General features: G+C 32.8%; 1 protein-coding gene across 2 annotated transcripts in view; it reads left to right on the top strand.

Moving 5' to 3' along the window:
• Positions 1 to 10,831: 10,831 nt before the first annotated feature.
• Positions 10,832 to 19,045, top strand: part of LOC143071740 (sorting nexin-27-like) — a 56,392-nt gene continuing 48,178 nt past the window's right edge. Inside the window, exons 1-2 of one of the 2 annotated variants that reach the window (XM_076246260.1) lie at positions 10,832 to 11,110; positions 15,262 to 15,344. In XM_076246260.1, the coding sequence (XP_076102375.1) occupies positions 10,851 to 11,110; positions 15,262 to 15,344 (343 nt within the window). In that variant the 5' untranslated portion in view covers positions 10,832 to 10,850. The remainder of the gene's footprint in view (positions 11,111 to 15,261; positions 15,345 to 19,045) is intronic. The other variant, XM_076246261.1, reaches the window with a different exon arrangement.

Below are 19,045 nucleotides of genomic sequence, written 5' to 3'. Positions count from 1 at the left end.
ATACCTGCAATAAAGTACTTCGCAATACTACGCTGTCGTAATACCATAATCACATGTGACACGTACGGGTTGCACTAGTGACAGGACGACTGCCCGGATAGTGACAGGACGGTTGACCGGACGACATATAAATAGTCATAACTTTTTTGTTATTCGGTAGATTTGTTTAAATATTTGTAGACCTTAAAGATATTAAAATGAGTTTTATGAAAATCAAACAAAATAAGTGAAAAAAAATATTTTTGAGCAAATAAAGTTGACCGGACGGTATTCACACACGCCGTTATACGCTATACATATATTCAACTGGTCTCTTTTGTTTTATAATATTTGATCAAGAAATTCAGGAATCTTTGAGATTTATAAATAAATTATACGAAAATATAAATCGGACTGAGTGGCTATTTGTCCGGCTAGCCGGATGAATAGTGTCAGGGCTATTTGTCCGGCCATTGTAATGCGCATGTCATATAATGTGCGTACGGAAGTGTGTGTAATCATTATCTTCAGAAGCACCAAGGGGCGCGTGTAATCTGATCACTGATTTTCAATTTTAAGATCATGACTCAGTGAAAACGGTGTTATCAATGTTTGTGATAAATTTTGCAGTTTTCGGAATTTGACAATGGAACACGATATAATGAACTTCTAAGAATGATATAATCTTATAAAAGGGACTCTTAAAAATTGAAATCACAAGGAAAATGGAAAATAAAGATAATTGATCGGTTTTACAAAATTATTCGACTCGCTACAGCTGTGTAAATGGTGGAAAATATGTTCAAAGCAAGAGTAGTTGAGAAAGGCCTTTACAATTGCATGTATAGCAAAATGAAATTTAGCTAAGTAATATTCCAAAAATGAATCTTGCAAGTAGCCCTCGAGGTGGTATATCAGGGAGGGGGATGGAGGCTACAAACTGGCTTGAGGTGGGGATGTTGGAGGTAGGATTATAAAAAGTGGGGTAAAAAAAAGTGGGGTAATGAAATACACGGGACAACAAAGATGGGATCAGGAGAAAAAAAGAAAGGAGAAATTTGGAGAAAGAAGCACACCGTGTCAGCCCGACCCCCTCACCACGTAAAGAGAATTAAAAAAATGGGGGGGGGGATTATAGACAAATTTCTCACCTTTCACTCAAAACATGGATAACTTTATGTCAAGGGGTCTATAATTCTTTTTGACAGCTACAGACATAATGATTTTGCACCTTTTTCAGCTAGAAAAAATCCTTTACTTTAACTTAAAATGCACGAGTCAAACACAACCCAAGTTTGTTTTACAAGTAATTTCTTATCTCTTCTTATATAAAAAAAAATATGGGATGTTTATGATTTTTTCTAATTATTCGTTATGCACATTGGACTATGTACTAGTATGAAGAAAACAACTATTTCAATTACTATTAACAAGATTAGGCCCTAACACTAAAGATCATTACAAACGTGTGATACCCCCTGGTGCTTCTGAAGATAATATTACACGCACACACAAATATTATAGTGACATGCGCATTGTATTGGCCGGACAATTTTCTGTTTTGAAGGTGTTTTTAACTTGGCTGGTGTTTTCAACTTGGCTGATGTCTTTTACTTGACTGGTGTTTTTGGAGCCTGAGGTTCCAAGGGTAGGGACACTCAAATAATTGTGCCTCCTAAGAGTCCGCGAAACTCTCAGGATTCACGATTGTGCGTAATATTTTTTCATAGCTTCTGGGGGTCTTGCACGGCCGCCAGATCCCTCACCGAATGGCGAATATATTTTGCCTCACTTTTTGACAGTGCAGTATTATACTAAAGTAACTTTGTGTTCGATGCCCGTGCAAGGTTAATCCATGTTCCTTTATTTTCTATTATAAAGGGTCAGAACACGACTTAATACAAGTTTACTCCTTCAATATTATAGGTCATATTGCAATACATTGTTGTTATTTTTTCAAATGATTTGATACCGGGAGATTGGTGATCTCAGCTATCTAGTTTTATCTGAGATTTTGTATTGTTTAATAAAAAAGTGCATGCAATTCATTGTAATCTTTGACTGGATTGTAATTGCCAACTGATTATATAAGTTAATTCAATTAAATGTATTTGACGTAACGGTACCCAAATTGCAACGAGTACCCAAATTGCACCTATTTAGCAAAAATAGCAGTGGAAATCTTACAAGATTTCCTAGAGACTAAACACGTTGTAATTTTATGATCCGATAGTATGCACGTCTTTCAACATAGGTAAATATATTTAGATATACACAAAACGTTTACAGTATTTATCAACAGATGAAGTGTTTACTGAAAAAGCAAAATGTACTGAAACGTCGCCATGCGACGTCACCAAAACGTCATCTTTTTAAAATTAGCAAATACAATATGTTTCAAGTATCCATTTCTTAAAAAAAGAAGACGGTAAGCATGGACAAATATCCAATTGTTCAAAATATTTGAAAAAAATAAACAAAAGCTCTGTTATTCGACTTTTGACGATGCAAATTTAAGCATGGATGCAATTTGGGTACTCCTCATTACAGAATCATTGATGATTTGGAGGTTAGTTCAGACCAATTTTTCTATGATTCCATATAAATTGAAAATCAAATTGGTGTACCTATATAATAAAGAAGGATACGGCTACAAAATAAACAGAAAATGGAAATGTTTGTCTTGATCATAAAAAAACGTAGTTGAAAAAACTGTCAAAATAGGTGCAATTTGGGTACCGTCACGTTACACCTTATCGCTATTCCCGGCCGCAGTGACCCGAGAACCGGTCCCGCTTGAACTATTGACGTCATGCAACAATCACTTTATGGCGTCAGATAATTTGTATTATAATGACGTCAACATTTTACTGGAACCCTTGTGAAGACCAATAATGGCAGACAAACAGCGATAATTTTGTATAGCTACGAGATAAATAAAAATCTAAAATGATGTGAAGTTTTGTTCAACCATCAATGAAAGTAAAATAGTGAAATAATAATTCGCTTTTCGCAGCAAATAAGTTTCAATTTTGTCAAAAGAAGCTAAGAAACATTGATGATGAATTATTCACTTGCAAGTGAATAATTCGACCACATTGAATCCGTTTTCATATGAACTTCAATCTAATTAACGCTTTAACTATAACGCATGAATCGTGTGGCGTGACTGGCAGTTATTTAAAGGAAAAGAATGTCAACATTGAAAGTGAAACAAATATAAATCATTTGATTGATTGATTCGATCATAAAAATACTGAAACATTTTTAGACAGGTAAAAACGATGATTAACATATGTTTTGAATCCATAATTGAGGAAATTTAATAGACCTAGAAAAATCCAATAACACGATTTCGCTTACTATGATCTATCTATATTTATATTTATGTTCATATCTCTTGTATGTCGTCTAGATTAAAATACACACGAAACCAAGAAACATATTATCGAGCCCATGTGCTGTTAATTGTTTATTTTAGACTTTTGATTTTTTTTTAATAAATGTTTTACATTGTTTTAAATCAAATATGACAATTCAAATCAAATAGGTGGACACGAATTTGACAGCTTCCCCTTTAAGTATTCGCTCAGATATCTTGGGATTTTTCAGTTAAACTACTATGTATTGCTGCTTATTTATTTTGATTAATAAATAAATTCAAATCTGATTACTGATTGAGACAGTTTAACTTGATTAAAAATTATTAGATAGGAAAATGTCTGGAAAATGACAAGCAAAGAAAAACGCTTTTCTATAGCCAAATATCTAGAAATGTGATTTCAAGTTTTTTTTAATTTAAATATTGCCAAACAGTTGATCCACCAAAGAACATCTACATTGTTCCTAGACCTACCTACAAAAAAATCTTTTCCCTCGGCGCATACGTCACTCAGTGCTGATAATATAAAAAGAAACAACGTGAGAGTGAAGTTGATTTCATATTAAATAAAAACAAATCTCCACTGTCCCAGGTTAGTGTGGGTTGGTCCTGCTTACGCGTTGTCGTTTGTTGCTGTGTTACATATTTTGTTTTTCGTTCTTTTTTTTTTTCTCTCTTTTTTTTCCATTGATTAGGCCGTCAGTTCACGTACAGAGAAAAGCTTATCTCAGCATACACGGCCGTTTCAGTGAACGTTTGGATTTGACAACTTATACATCACTCACTTGAGTAGGACAAATACTGCTAAAATACTAAGAACATGATTTTACTGAGGATAGTTATATAAATATTATTTTAACCTAAATACTAAAAAATGCCTTTTTGTAAATCATGTAGAAATTATAAAAATCTTGTACTTGTAGTCAAGATATAATTATGAAAATACGTTTGTCCTGCTAAAAATGTAATCATGGCACGAAGACATCATCCTAAAATACAAAACTGACAAAGAAAATATAAGACAGTAAATATAAATCAAAACATGCACAAATATAAAACACGAAAGGCAAAAGTTTATATCATGCAACCAGAGACATAGAAATAAAACTAGTATACATGTCTCTGATGCAAACAAATGATATAAATCTCAGAACAACACAGCACACAAACAACAGACACCACTGAAAATCTCCAAAAATATGTTCATTTATACACAGAAAAACAATAACTAACAATACATGACCAATGCTGGCGTACTTATAAGCACAGACACACAATGTGGTTAAACTTGTTAAACTTCCCCATTTGTCTTCTAATCAGAAAAATAATCTAATTTCGCATATGCAGCTTAATTTTCGTTCAGTGTATACAATGAGAAGAGTGAAGAACTAACTGAGGAATACAATGACAAACCTAATTTACAAATGTCGCAAAGTTGGTTTCGAAAAAGAGCAGGCTAATGCCGCTACAAGGCAGCAGTCGCACCCGGCAAAGTGGAAAGGGATTAATTTAAGTTGCAAAACTTGTTTCCCAATCCACTATAAATAAATATGTTTGAATTATTATGTCGTAAAGTAAACTAGAGGCTCTAAAGAGCCTGTGTCGCTCACCTTGGTCTATGTGCATATCAAACAAAGGACACAAATGGATTCATGACAAAATTGTATTTTGGTGATGGTGATGTGTTTGAAGTTCTTACTTTACTGAACGATTTTGCTTCTTACAATTATATCTATAATGAACTTTGCCCATTAGTAACAGAGAACTATATTTGGTAAAAATTTACATAAATTTACCAAATTAATGAAAATTGTTAAAAATTGACTATAAAGGGCAATAACTCCTTAAGGGGTCAATTGACCATTTAGGTCATATTGACTTATTTGTAGATCTTACTTTGCTGAACATTATTGCTGTTTACAGTTTATCGCTATCTATAATAGTATTCAAGATAACCAAAAACGGCAAAATTTCTTTAAAAATTACCAATTGGAGGGCAGCAACCCAACAACCAGTTGTCCAATTTATCTGAAAAATTCAGGGCAGATAAATATTGACTTGATTAACAATTTAACTTCATGTCAGATTTGCTCTAAATGCTTTGGTTTCATAGTTATAAGCCAAAAACTGCATTTTACCCCTATGTTCTATTTTTAGCCGTGGCGGCCATCTTGGTTGAATGGCCAGGTCATCGGACACATTTTTCAAACTAGATACCCCAAAGATGATTGTGGCCTAGTAGTTTCAGTGGAGATTTTGTAAAAGATTACTTAGATTTATGAAAAATGGTTAAAAATTAATTATAAAGGGCAATAACTCCTAAAGGGGTCAACTGACCATTTCGGTCATGTTGACTTATTTGTAAATCTAACTTTGCTGAACATTATTGATGTTTACAGTTTATCTCTATCTATAATAATATTCAAGATAATAACCAAAAACAGCAAAATTTCCTCAAAATTACCAATTCAGGGGCAGCAACCCAACAACGGGTTGACTCATTCAACTGAAAATTTCAGGGCAGATAGATCTTGACCTGATAAACATTTTTATCCCATGTCAGATTTCCTCAAAATGCTTTGGTTTTTGAGTTATAAGCCAAAAACTGCATTTTACCCCTATGTTCTATTTTTAGCTGTGGCGTCCATCTTAGTTGGTTGACCAAGTCACGCCACACATTTTTTAAACTAGATACCCCAAAGATGATAGTGGCCAAGTTTGGATTAATTTGGCCCAGTAGTTTCAGAGGAGAAGATTTTTGTAAAAGCTAACGCCGGACGACGACGGACGACGGACGCCGGACGCCGGACGCAAAGTGATGAGAAAAGCTCACTTGGCCCTTTGGGCCAGGTGAGCTAAAAAAGATTACACTCCAATGTTCATGATGATCAGAACAATCACTACTTTGAAGAAGGATATAATCTGGGACGGCACATAAATTAAAGAAGAGAGGCGAAATATACCAAAGGAATATTCAGACTCACAAACCTAATTGAAACTGACATTGTTAGGCAATAAAAATCCACTAAAACGCAAACAATAGTTATATTTGTACACAAAACACAACATAATCAAATCAAATCAAATAATTGTATTGGTGTAAATTCCTCTACAGGAATGATACCAGCTGACATTTACAAAATACAAATACAAACACAAATTTATACAAAAATAAACAAAAAACAAAAAAAAAAACCAACAACGTATTTTCTTAATATAAGAGATACATATTTTATATCTACATAGCGTGGAGGTGTTATTCACACCTAATTATTAATTCAAGATATTATAATAAGCTTAATATTATAAAATTCTTAGCAACATTACGTTTGCTTTAAATGAATGTTCAAATCATACATATCGCTTATTCTATCTACACATACGGTACTTATGTCCGTATCATTACGTTTCAAAATGAAAATAAACTTATCTTGTTCAGACATATTAACAAAAGATGGAACAATATCACTTAAATCACAAAAGAGTACATTTCTCTTAAATTCTAACGCTTAATATTTAATAAGGAAAAATATAGAAATCTTAAGACTGGGTTATACAAAACCCACCAAACAGCGGATGAACTCCGGGAGGTAAGCTGGTTCAGTTCCACATGTTGCATCATTCGCGTTCACTCAAAGGTACAACCCTAAAAAAAATGCCGGATATGCAAATATTCAATTAAACATAATTTCAAAAAATCTCCAAGTACAGGGTTGGAGACCTCAATTTAGTTTGGAACTTTAATTTTATTGACTGACCGTGTACTGACATCGTGAAAATGTAACGAGTCATGTATAATACTATTTTTGTCCCCTCAGTACATCCTCTTATGATCACTTGCTTATGATCTCTTATGCGCTATTATAGACAAAAATCAAACATACAGAAAGACTTGCTGGAGAATAACAAGGAATTTGTTAACTCGTAATTAGTACTTTAGAGAATGAAAAAATCATTGACCTCGTTTAGTTACAGTAAACTTCATTCAATCTAATGCCGAACAAGATTTTCGGGAAAATATGTACTGTGAAAGATTAATCTTTACATTCGGAGTATTTTCCCGCTGCTAGACTTCTCAATCTATTACGGGTGTCAAGATATAAGACTATTATTGTAATTATCCTAATGTTCTATTTATAGCCTTGCTTGCCATGTTTGTTGATCGACAAAAAAACCTATACTAGATACCTTAAGGATTTCTTGAGGATATTTTACCGCAATTAAGTAGTTTCTCAAGATCAGATGAAAGGTTCACGAAGGTCTGACGACAACTAACTAAGTACGACGGATGCTAAGTAATCGTCAACAATCGGATCCAGTGGTATTCTAGCTGAAAAAATTTACAAAAATTCTTTAAAACGACGAAGTTAGCACAACGTCACCTCATTGTAAACATTGGTTAGTATTAGGATTCTTGTAGTAGGGATTTTTGGAGGGGGCAGGTTATGGTGTTCGGTACCACCATTTTTTTTAAAGAAAAATGTAAGGCATGATTTGAAATTGAAGATTTTATGTTGTAAAGACAAATTTAAGAAAACAAAAAAACAATTTTACGTGCTGTCTATACAAATGTTCACATGTTTTTTAAAGTATACCCAATGAGTAACTACGAAATACTCAATTCAAAGAATGCCGGAAAGTGGCAAATGCTTTAAGCGGTTTTGTGTGCAATATGTCACTAAAATCCATGACATAGCCAAAATCACTTGTCTCTAATTAAAAATTTCTATTGATGTATATATTAAAGTATTTTTTCAGTTTCAAAAAATGTCTGTAGTCATAAACCATTTCTTCTTCTTCTTCTTCTTCTTCTTCTTCTTCTTCTTCTTCTTCTTCTTCTTCTTCTTCTTCTTCTTCTTCTTCTTCTTCTTCTTCTTCTTCTTCTTCTTCTTCTTCTTCTTCTTCTTCTTCTTCTTCTTCTTCTTCTTCTTCTTCTTCTTCTTCTTCTTCTTCTTCTTCTTCTTCTTCTTCTTCTTCTTCTTCTTCTTCTTCTTCTTCTTCTTCTTCTTCTTCTTCTTCTTCTTCTTCTTCTTCTTCTTCTTCTTCTTCTTCTTCTTCTTCTTCTTCTTCTTCTTCTTCTTCTTCTTCTTCTTCTTCTTCTTCTTCTTCTTCTTCTTCTTCTTCTTCTTCTTCTTCTTCTTCTTCTTCTTCTTCTTCTTCTTCTTCTTCTTCTTCTTCTTCTTCTTCTTCTTCTTCTTCTTCGGAAGTCCACCCTATTTGCAGGGTCACCGCATTAAATTATCCTAGTTTTAGGTAAAAATTAAAAATGCGTAGTTATTTATAAAATATTAAAATTGTTAGGTTTAAATATGTAACTTAGTTTTAGTAAAACAAAATAATAAGGATAAAAGGTAAAAACTTGTATTTACACTGTACAGAGCATACTGTCACAAGATTAAAACACTGTTTAGATTTAAAATTTAAAAAATGGATAAAACCTAAAGTTAATAAGTTTATAAGAGTCCACTTGTTAAAAGATAAAAATATGTTTAAGGTTCATATATGGCAGTGATGATAAAGAGTTAAGATCAATCGAGGTTCCTCATTAGATCTTAAAAAAAAACCTATTAATTCATGTTGTAAATTTATTTTAACATGTATTATAATTTTGTTACACTTATAACATTGAGGCTCATTTTAGATTTTAAATTATCATCTAGCAACCGGTTTAATTCTCTATTTAGTTCCTTGACTTTGAGAAAAAAACTTAGCTGTGTAATCTCTGAAAATCACACTAAGATATTAATTAATATCACTTAAATCATACAAGAGGCTCTCAAGAGCCTGAATCGCTCACCTGGTAAACAATGCCTTATTGGACATATTGAACCATGCCAGGCAAACATGTACAGCTAACAATTCTTCAATATTACAAATATATATAACTTACTGTTTATAAATAAAGAAAATGAGACAAAAACACAAACACTTAAAACTTAGCAATTGACTGTGAAAATTAGGTCAAGTTCAAATAAAACCTGCGTAACCGACATATAGATCATAAAATATTTTCATACACCAAATATAGTTGACCTAATGCATAAAGTATTAAAAAAATAGACCAAAACTAAAAAAGTTAACTTTGACCCCTATGTTCTATTTAAAGTAAGGGCGGCCATGTTTTTTGACGTATCAAAAATCGAAGCACACACTTTGTGCAGGATAATCTAAGGAACTATCATGCTAAGTTTCATCCAAATCCATTCAGTAGTTTCAGAGGAGAAGATTTTTTAAAGTTAGCAAATATGATGAACAAATTGTGAAAAATTGTCATTAAAGGACATTTACCCCTTAAGGGGTCAATTGACAATTTTGGTCATATTAACTTATTTGTAGATCTTATTTTGCTGATCATTTTTGCTGTTTACAGTTTATCTTTATCTATAATGATATTCAAGATAATGACCAAAAACTGCAAAATTTCCTTAAAATTACCAATTAAGTGGCAGCAACCCAACAATGGTTTGTTTGATTCGTCTGAAAATTTCAGGGCTGATTGATCTTGACCTAATGAACATTTTTACCCCATGTCAGATTTGCTCTAAATGCTTTCGTTTTTGAGTTATAAGCCAAAAACTGCATTTGACCCCTATGTTCTATTTAAAGTAAGGGCGGCCATGTTTTTTGACGGATCAAAAATCGAAGCACACACTTTGTGCAGGATAATCTAAGGAACTATCATGCTAAGTTTCATCCAAATCCATTCAGTAGTTTCAGAGGAGAAGATTTTTTAAATTTAGCAAATATGATGAACAAATTGTGAAAAATTGTCATTAAAGGTCATTTACCCCTTAAGGGGTCAATTGACAATTTTGGTCATATTAACCTATTTGTAGATCTTACTTTGCTGATCATTTTTGCTGTTTACAGTTTATCTTCATCTATAATAATATTCAAGATAATGACCAAAAACTGCAAAATTTCCTTAAAATTACCAATTAAGTGGCAGCAACCCAACAATGGTTTGTTTGATTCATCTGAAAATTTCTGGGCTGATAGATCTTGACCTAATGAACATTTTTACCCCCATGTCAGATTTGCTCTAAATGCTTCCGTTTTTGAGATATAAGCCAAAAACTGCATTTGACCCCTATGTTCTATTTTAAGTAACGGCGGCCATGTTTTTTGACGGATCAAAAATCGAAGCACACATTTTGTGCAGGATAATCTAAGGAACAATCATTTTAAGTTTCATTCAAATCCATTCAGTAGTTTCAGAGAAGAAGATGTTTGAAAAATTGTTAACGACGACAGACGACGACGACGACGACGACGGACGCCAAGTGATGAGAAAAGCTCACATGGCCTTTTAGGCCAGGTGAGCAAATAAAAAGACCAATGAAGTTTGTGAATTTTAAGTCTTTGATAAAAAATTGGAGTATAATACTGAAAACGTACTTCCATGTACTTATCTGTTTTGTAGATTTTTGGTTCTGAGACAAATTGAAAGCCAAAAAAAGTAAACCGGAAATGAATTTAGTTTGGTCACATGACCATTATGGCTGACAGCGATGAAAACAGTCCACCCTCTTCGCCTGACCCGGGTGAAGAGTGTAGTCCACGTATTGTTACCATAACAAAGACAGAAACTGGGTTTGGCTTCAATGTCAGAGGACAGGTTAGCGAAGGTGGTGTTTTGAAATCAATAAACGGAACTTTATATGCACCACTTCAGCACGTTAGTGCCGTGCTCGACGGTGGAGCAGCTCAACAAGCTGGAATTCGAAAAGGAGACAGAATATTAGAAGTGTAAGTCTTTCTCTGTCTTTTTTTCATACAAGTATGTGAAATTTCAATCCCCTTCAATGTCAATATGGTATTCGGAAGAAGAAGAAGTGTCTCGTGTATTTTTGAGTAAATGTTGTTAACATTATTTTTCTTATGTTTATAGACAGTAAAGTTGGTCCGAGACCACAATTGTCGTCCCTTGATTTTCAAATATAGTCCTTAGTGTTGACAGTGGGTTACTTGACATTAATTTTTATGCCCCTTCCAAATTTATTTCTCCATGTTTAATGCCTCAAATTGCAAGTATGGGGGGGGGGGGGGGGGGAATTACACTGTAAAAAAAAATTGGGTCTAGAATTTTAAAGGAAAGTAGTGATTTGGTCCAGCTGAAAAAGGTTAAAAATAGCACTTTGGAAGCTGTCAAAAGATTTCAAAATGCCCTAAACATAAAATTGTCCATATTTTGAGTTAGAGCCGATGAAGTTTTCTATAATTTTGATATAATTTGTCCCAAAAGTAGTACAATACACTGTAAAAGTTTCTTTGAGAAAGCGCAGGTGGGATTTTTTTAATTTTCATTTATGTTCCAAAAGAAATGCACTACAAAATAATTGTGGTCTCAGGCCAGTTAACAGTAGTCTTTAAAAGATCTTCATTTATTTGTGCATGATGATCTCCAGAAGATTGTTGGTGTAAAGTGAATTTTGCATGTTTGTTTGTTTGATATTCAAACATGCTTTTTGTAGACGTATAATCAGATATTCAAAAACCTTTTTGAGGTAATCAGTTACAAATTTGCTGTAAACCGATTATTCATTTGTTCTGCCTTACAAAAGCCTACAAGTCCTGCTACATTCTGTATGTGCTTGTCACTTGGCAGGAGTTGGTTATTCAATGATTGGTGTTTGTCGGGTCAGGAATAAACATTAAAAAAAAATTGGTGGATTATACCTCAATAGGGCTCTTCACTTTTAGTTCGGCCATATTGGATAGGGGGCAGATTTTTTAGAAAGAGGTGGAAATAGTATGAAAGTATGGGAAATCTTCTGTGTGTTTCCAAGCAACTGCTCTGTTTTAATGATGTTTTCCCATATTTTTCACACCATTTTTACCTCCATTATGAAAATCTGCCCCCTATCAAATATGGCCGAACTAACCGAGAAGAGCCCTATTGATGTATAGATATTCGTTACCTGTCAATAACAATAAACAACCAAAAAATTGTAAAAATTCTATATAATATTCAACAAACTTAATATAATTTAGTTTGATTTAAACAAAAATTGAAGTCTTGGGGTTCATTGGTATGCTGAATCTAAACATGTATTTAGATTTTTGATTATGGGCCCAGTTTTCAAGTTGGTCCAAATTGGGGTACAAAATTAACTTTGTTTGATTTCAACAAAAATTGAATTTATGGAGTTTTTCAATATGCTAAATCTAACCATGTATTTTGATTTTTGGGCTTTAAACAAATTGGTCCTCATTGAGGTCAAAAGGGTCCAAAATTAAACTTTGTTTGATTTCATCAAAAATTCTTTGATATGCCGAATCTAACTGTGTTTTCAGATATTAAACTTTTAGTCCTGTTTACAAATTGGTCTACATTAAGGTCAAAAGGGTCAAAAATTTAACTTTGTTTGGTTTAAAAAAAAATTGAACTCCTGGCGTTGTTTGATATGCTGAATCTAGGTTTTTTTTAAAATTGAATTCTTGGTGTTGTTTGATATGCTGAATCTAGATTTTTGATTATGGCCCAGTTTTTAAGTTGGTCCAACTTGGTGTCCTTAATTTTACTTTGTTTGATTTCAACCAAAATTGAATGCATATGTATTGGGCTCTTTGATATGCTAAATCTAACCATGTATGTAAATTTTTGATTTTTGAGCCCTGTTATCAAATTGGTCCACATTGAGGTCAAAAGGGTCCAAAATTAAACTTTATTTGATATTATCAAAAATTGAATTCTTGGGATTTTTTTAATATGCTGATTTTGGATATTTGTCATAGGTGTTCTTTTAGGTAAAAGTTTTTAAAATGAATTTTATTGAGAAAATATATTATTTTAGAAAATATGAAATTATGAAATATTTTATTACAAATTTGAATTTAATTAATCAGGTAAATTTTGTTAAACATGTTGCTTGTAAATAATTGCTCTGAGCAACACTTTGGTACCTTGTCAATTGTCATTAATTAATCTGAGCAATATTATGTTTTAATTAGGATTATAAATGTAATTAACTTGTATCTCTCTAATTGACATTATTCATATTTCACCTTTGGACATTGTAAACAATATTATTGTATAGCAATATAATATTTCCAACAGAAAGTAACCAAAAGTTAGCGTGCAATAAATTCTAATATTGCACTAGTGCAATAAATCCTCAAAATTCATGACGTCATCAACGACAAAATCTTAGTTTAAACCAGTTAATACTTTTAAATATTATATTACTATACAATAAAAGGGTTATTGCATGAATATTGGGGAATATTGTCCCTCGTAGAACATATATTGCACTCGCAAGCTCGTGCAATATAAAATTCTACTCGGGACAATATTCCCCAATATTCATGCAATAACCCTATATTATTAATACTCAAATTATCTCAATTATCAAAATTGTCAATGTCTGTCATTTTATGAGTAGTTTTCAGCTTTCGCCTTAAATATCGGAGTCGAACATGTACAGTTATTCGTCAGTGTAGTCTCGTCGGTGTGATCCAGAAAGGAGTGCTTCCAAAGCCAACCAGGCTCAGCTACTCAGGAGAAACGCTAACTCAAAAGACAGCTCAACACAACTGTAATCGTTCAACCAGACAACATCAACTTAGAATATTTGGAACATTTTGGACTTTAACTTTAAACTGTGAATTGGATTAGTGAAATTAGTGACTTTATTATTTGGAACATTTGAACTTTATTTATTTGTAAATTGTTTCGACATCATTATTATTATTTGGACCAGTTACTATATAAAATTGTTACAACTTGCTGCTTGCTTTATAGTTTTGACTGCCATTGCTTAAGTCTTGCGAAAGACTGACCCCCTGTGCCTTGGGCTGTGCATGTTCGATAGCCCCCCTTAAACTCGACGTGCATTGGCTCTTGGTGACAGATTGGACCATAATAGGTAAATTTAAATGTTTAAAGTTCATTAGACCACATTCATGCTGTGTCAGAAACTTAGGCTGTGTCAAATGTTAAATCACAATCCAAATTCAGAGCTGTATCAAGCTTGAATTTTGTTTCCATACTGGCCCCAATTGTTCAGATTTCCACCTGTACGGTCGTATCAAGCTGTGCCCTGTGGAGCATTTTATTATATTTATATCAAACTATATACCATTCTCGAAAGTGCATATGGATTAACCCCCCTTCCCCCATTATTTAGGGATTTGAAATAGTTAAAATGCAGTTAATTATTTAAAGATGCAATAACTTAACAGTGATATTGTTTGCCTCAAATTACAGCCGAAATTCGGCCTTTTCCCCTAGAGAAATTTCCCAATTACTAAAAAAAATGGCTTAAAATTCCTCCCAAAAAGTTTTACATTTTCCCCAAACAGTGATGGCATGTATTCTGTATTCTGTAGGTGTCGCTGTTGACACTGGATTGTCTCCCTTGTAATTATTTAAATCTCGCGTGTATTTATATTTCACTCTAGTAAACAACTCACTTGTACTTTATGGCATTGGTAGTAATGTTTGTAAATATCGTACTCATGTTATTATTTTGATAGTAGAAAGCACTTTTGAGATCCGGTTTTCTGATCAGAATCATCATGGTGTTTGTAACACATGAAGTTTTCAATGCATTAAGTACCATCATTGCTTCTGTTTCTTTCCCCTCTCCGAAAAGTACCTTTCAGATTGAAAATGTTGACAACCAAAATATACATGAAAAAACAGTACAAAAAAGACAGCAAAGGTCAGCAAAAAATCGGAGATGTGTTAAGAATGAAATATACAAATTTCCCAATTTCAATACAAAATATTCATTTTTCCCAATAAAAAACGGTAGAGGTAGTTTTGAAAAAAGACAACAATATCACTGCTTAACCCAAAATGTTATACCATTCTTTCCCTGTGTCCTGATTGACCATAGGTTTGACTGTCATCAATATATAATATACAATGTCTATCCTAATTTATTTTATTACAGAAATGGTGTAAGTGTGGAGGGTTCTACACATAAACAAGTAGTAGACTTGATAAAATCAGGCGGTGATAAGCTGACACTTACTGGTAGGTACACAACTACACATAGGCCGTGTTCACACCAAACGCCATGTACAGTAAACATGTTTACAATTAGTTTAATGTAATGTACACTGGTTTTACATTAAATTTGTTCACATCTATATATACACCTGGTTTAGTTAACTGTGCATAAGTTTTGTTCACACTTATAAACTATATGTCATTTAAATGCTCATTAAATAGAATCGAATTAATATTTCTTGGACAACTTTTCTTGCAGTTTTAAAAGCCATTTTGATGATTTTTAGTATTTTAAAGATACTATAAAGATGTCTCGATTACTAGGGGCGGATCCATGCATTTTTAAAAGGGGGTGCCAAACTCAGCATTAAAAGGGGGAGTGTTTCAACCATAGGTCCCAATTCAAATGCATTGATTGTCCAAAAAAGGGGGGTTCCAATCGTCGGACCCCCTCTGGATCCGCCACTGATGATGCCATAATAAACAAACATAGGCTGCAGCAGTGTGCTTACAGATGAAGAACATTGATTGAAATGTTTAGGATGTTTTCGTAATGCATTTATGAGTAAATCATTGATTGAGTAAAGATCAGAGTCAAATATTTCTGTGAAGGTACAGTCGATTCGGGAAGACATTTTTAAATGAATTATGTGTTTGGCAATGATGAAGCTTTTAGTCTGGAAAGCGGGTAAGGGAACTTCAAAGGGGAGTGTTTTTTTCCTAAAAAAATATTCTAATTCTAAAATTGATGAAAAATAATATTCTGTACAATGATGGAAAAGAGTATATTTTGAATCCAGATTTTTCCAAAACCTTATAGTGTTAAATTTTGAACAAAATAATTTGATTGAAAGCGTTGAAAAACAAAAAAAAATGTTTGTGCTATGCGCGAAAAAAATATTCTGATTCAAACAAAAAGCTTTAAGTTGAATAGTGGTACCCTTGGCTTATAAAGCCAGGGATCTCCATGGCCTGTTTAATGATGGCGCCCTGCCATCTTTCAAATATCTTGCACCATCGTCAAATGACCCACGCCATCGTTAAATTGTCTTCCGCCATCATTCAAAACTGTTATGGAAAAGCTTTTTGGTATAACAAAGCAATAACGAGTTAAGACAAATTATTCGTTAAAAAACTATATTAATAATTATTATAAATATCAGTTTTATTCAAAACACGTTTCTTCTTTAAATATATATCATGGTAGAATTCATGTTCTAAATACCTTGTGTTGTGTACACTTACCAACACAAGTTCTACATTGAGTCATGACTATCGACTGCATGTAGACAAAACACTATTTAAACTACATGTAAACATTGAGTTTTACCAATTAGAACGTAATTGTGTTTATTGTGAATTACACTAACACAACACCGAGTTTAGGTCAATGGGAACACAGCCTAAGTCTTGTTCATGTACACATGCTTTAGTAGTGATGAACTTTTCTATTTGTTGCTTCTGGAGTTTTTTCTCCTGATAGCTCTGTTCATTTTTAAAATGTCATAAAAAAATAAGTCAATATTTTTATACGACCGCAAAATTTGAAAAATTTTTCGTCGTATATTGCTATCACGTTGGCGTCGGCGTCGTCGTCGTCGTCCGGCGTCCGAATACTTTTAGTTTTCGCACTCTAACTTTAGTAAAAGTGAATGGAAATCTATGAAATTTTAACACAAGGTTTATGACCACAAAAGGAAGGTTGGTATTGATTTTGGGAGTTTTGGTCCCAACATTTTAGGAATTAGGGGCCAAAAAGGGCCCAAATAAGCATTTTCTTGGTTTTCGCACTATAACTTTAGTTTAAGTTAATAGAAATCTATGAAATTTTGACACAAGGTTTATGACCACACAAGAATGGTTGGGATTGATTTTGGGAGTTTAGGTTTCAACAGTTTAGGAATTAGGGTCCAAAAAAGGGCCCAAATAAGCATTATTCTTGGTTTTCGCACAATAACTTTAGTTTAAGTAAATAGAAATCAATGAAATTTAAACACAATGTTAATGACTACAAAAGGAAGGTTGGTATTGATTTTGGGAGTTAAGGTCCCAACAGTTTAGGAATTAGGGGCCAAAAAGGGACCCAAATAAGCATTTTTCTTGGTTTTCGCACCATAACGTTAGTATAAGTAAATAGAAATCTATGAAATTTAAACACAAGGTTTATGACCATAAAAGGAAGGTTGGTATTGATTTTGGGAGTTTTGGTCCCAACAGAATAAGGGGCCCAAAGGGTCCAAAATTAAACTTTGTTTGATTTCATCAAAATTGAATAATTGGGGTTCTTTGATATGCCGAATCTAACTGTCATGACTGTGTATGTAGATTCTTAACTTTTGGTCCCGTTTTCAAATTGGTCTACATTAAGGTCCAAAGGGTCCAAAATTAAACTTAGTTTGATTTTGACAAAAAATGAATCAGTTAGGTTCTTTGATATGCTGAATCTAAAAATGTACTTAGATTCTTGATTATTGGCCCAGTTTTCAAGTTGGTCCAAATCGGGGTCCAAAATTAAACTTTGTTTGATTTCATCAAAAATTTAATAAATGGGGTTCTTTGATATACCAAATCTAACTGTGTATGTAGATTCTTCATTTTTGGTCCTGTTTTCAAATTGGTCTACACTAAAGTCCAAAGGGTCCAAAATTAAACTTAGTCTGATTTCAACAAAAATTGAAATCTTGGGGTTCTTTGATATGCTGAATCCAAAAATGTACTTAGATTTTTTATTATGGGCCCAGTTTTCAAGTTGGTCCAAATCAGGATCTAAAATTATTATATTAAGTATTGTGCAATAGCAAGTCTTTTCAATTGCACAGTATTGCGCAATGGCAAGAAATATCTAATTGCACAATATTGTGAAATAGCAAATTTTTTTTTAATTAGAGTTATCTTTCTTTGTCCAGAATAGTAAGCAAGAAATATCTAATTGCAAAATATTGTGCAATAGCAAGATTTTTTTTTAATTGGAGTTATCTTTCTTTGTCCAGAATCAACTTAAATCTTTGTTATATACAATATACAATGTATATTCACTTTTTACTACCAACTGATAAATTAAAATAATCTTTACCATTCAGTGATAACAAGCAGTTTTTTTACATCTTAATATTTTATGATGTATTTAAATGAGTAGTTATTGTTGCAAACTCCATTAGAAATTTTAATTGAGATTAGTTTTGGAATAAGGGAAAGGGGGATGTGATTAAAAAAATTGGGATCAATTTTTCTCGTTTGAAATTTCATAAATAAAAAAGAAAATTTCTTCAAACATTTTTTGAGAGGATTAATATTCAACAGCATAGTGAATTGCTCTAAGAGAAAACAAAAATTTTAAGTTCATTAGAACACATTCATTCTGTGTCAGAAACCTATGCTGTGTCAACTATTTAATCACAATCCAAATTTAGAGCTGAATCCAGCTTGAATGTTGTGTCCATACTTGCCCCAACCGTTCAGGGTTCAATCTCTGCGGTCGTATAAAGCTACGCCCTGCGGAGCATCTGGTTTTAAAGGAGTTGTGATCAAAATTGATCAAATAAATTTTGAAAGGATAAGCCTAGCAATTTATCAGTTTTTCTTTTAAACATTACTCGAACTGCATTAATCTCAAATTCAAAATTTTTCAAAAAGTTCATGATGATTTTATGAAGTTTGGTCTATTGCACTGAAATTGTATTTGTGATTGACAAATTGAATAACTTATATTACAGTACATGTATCTG

This window comes from Mytilus galloprovincialis, chromosome 4 (assembly GCF_965363235.1).
Source record: "Mytilus galloprovincialis chromosome 4, xbMytGall1.hap1.1, whole genome shotgun sequence".
NCBI classification, from domain to species: Eukaryota; Metazoa; Mollusca; class Bivalvia; order Mytilida; family Mytilidae; genus Mytilus; species Mytilus galloprovincialis.
This window is presented reverse-complemented; position numbering and strand designations above follow the sequence as displayed.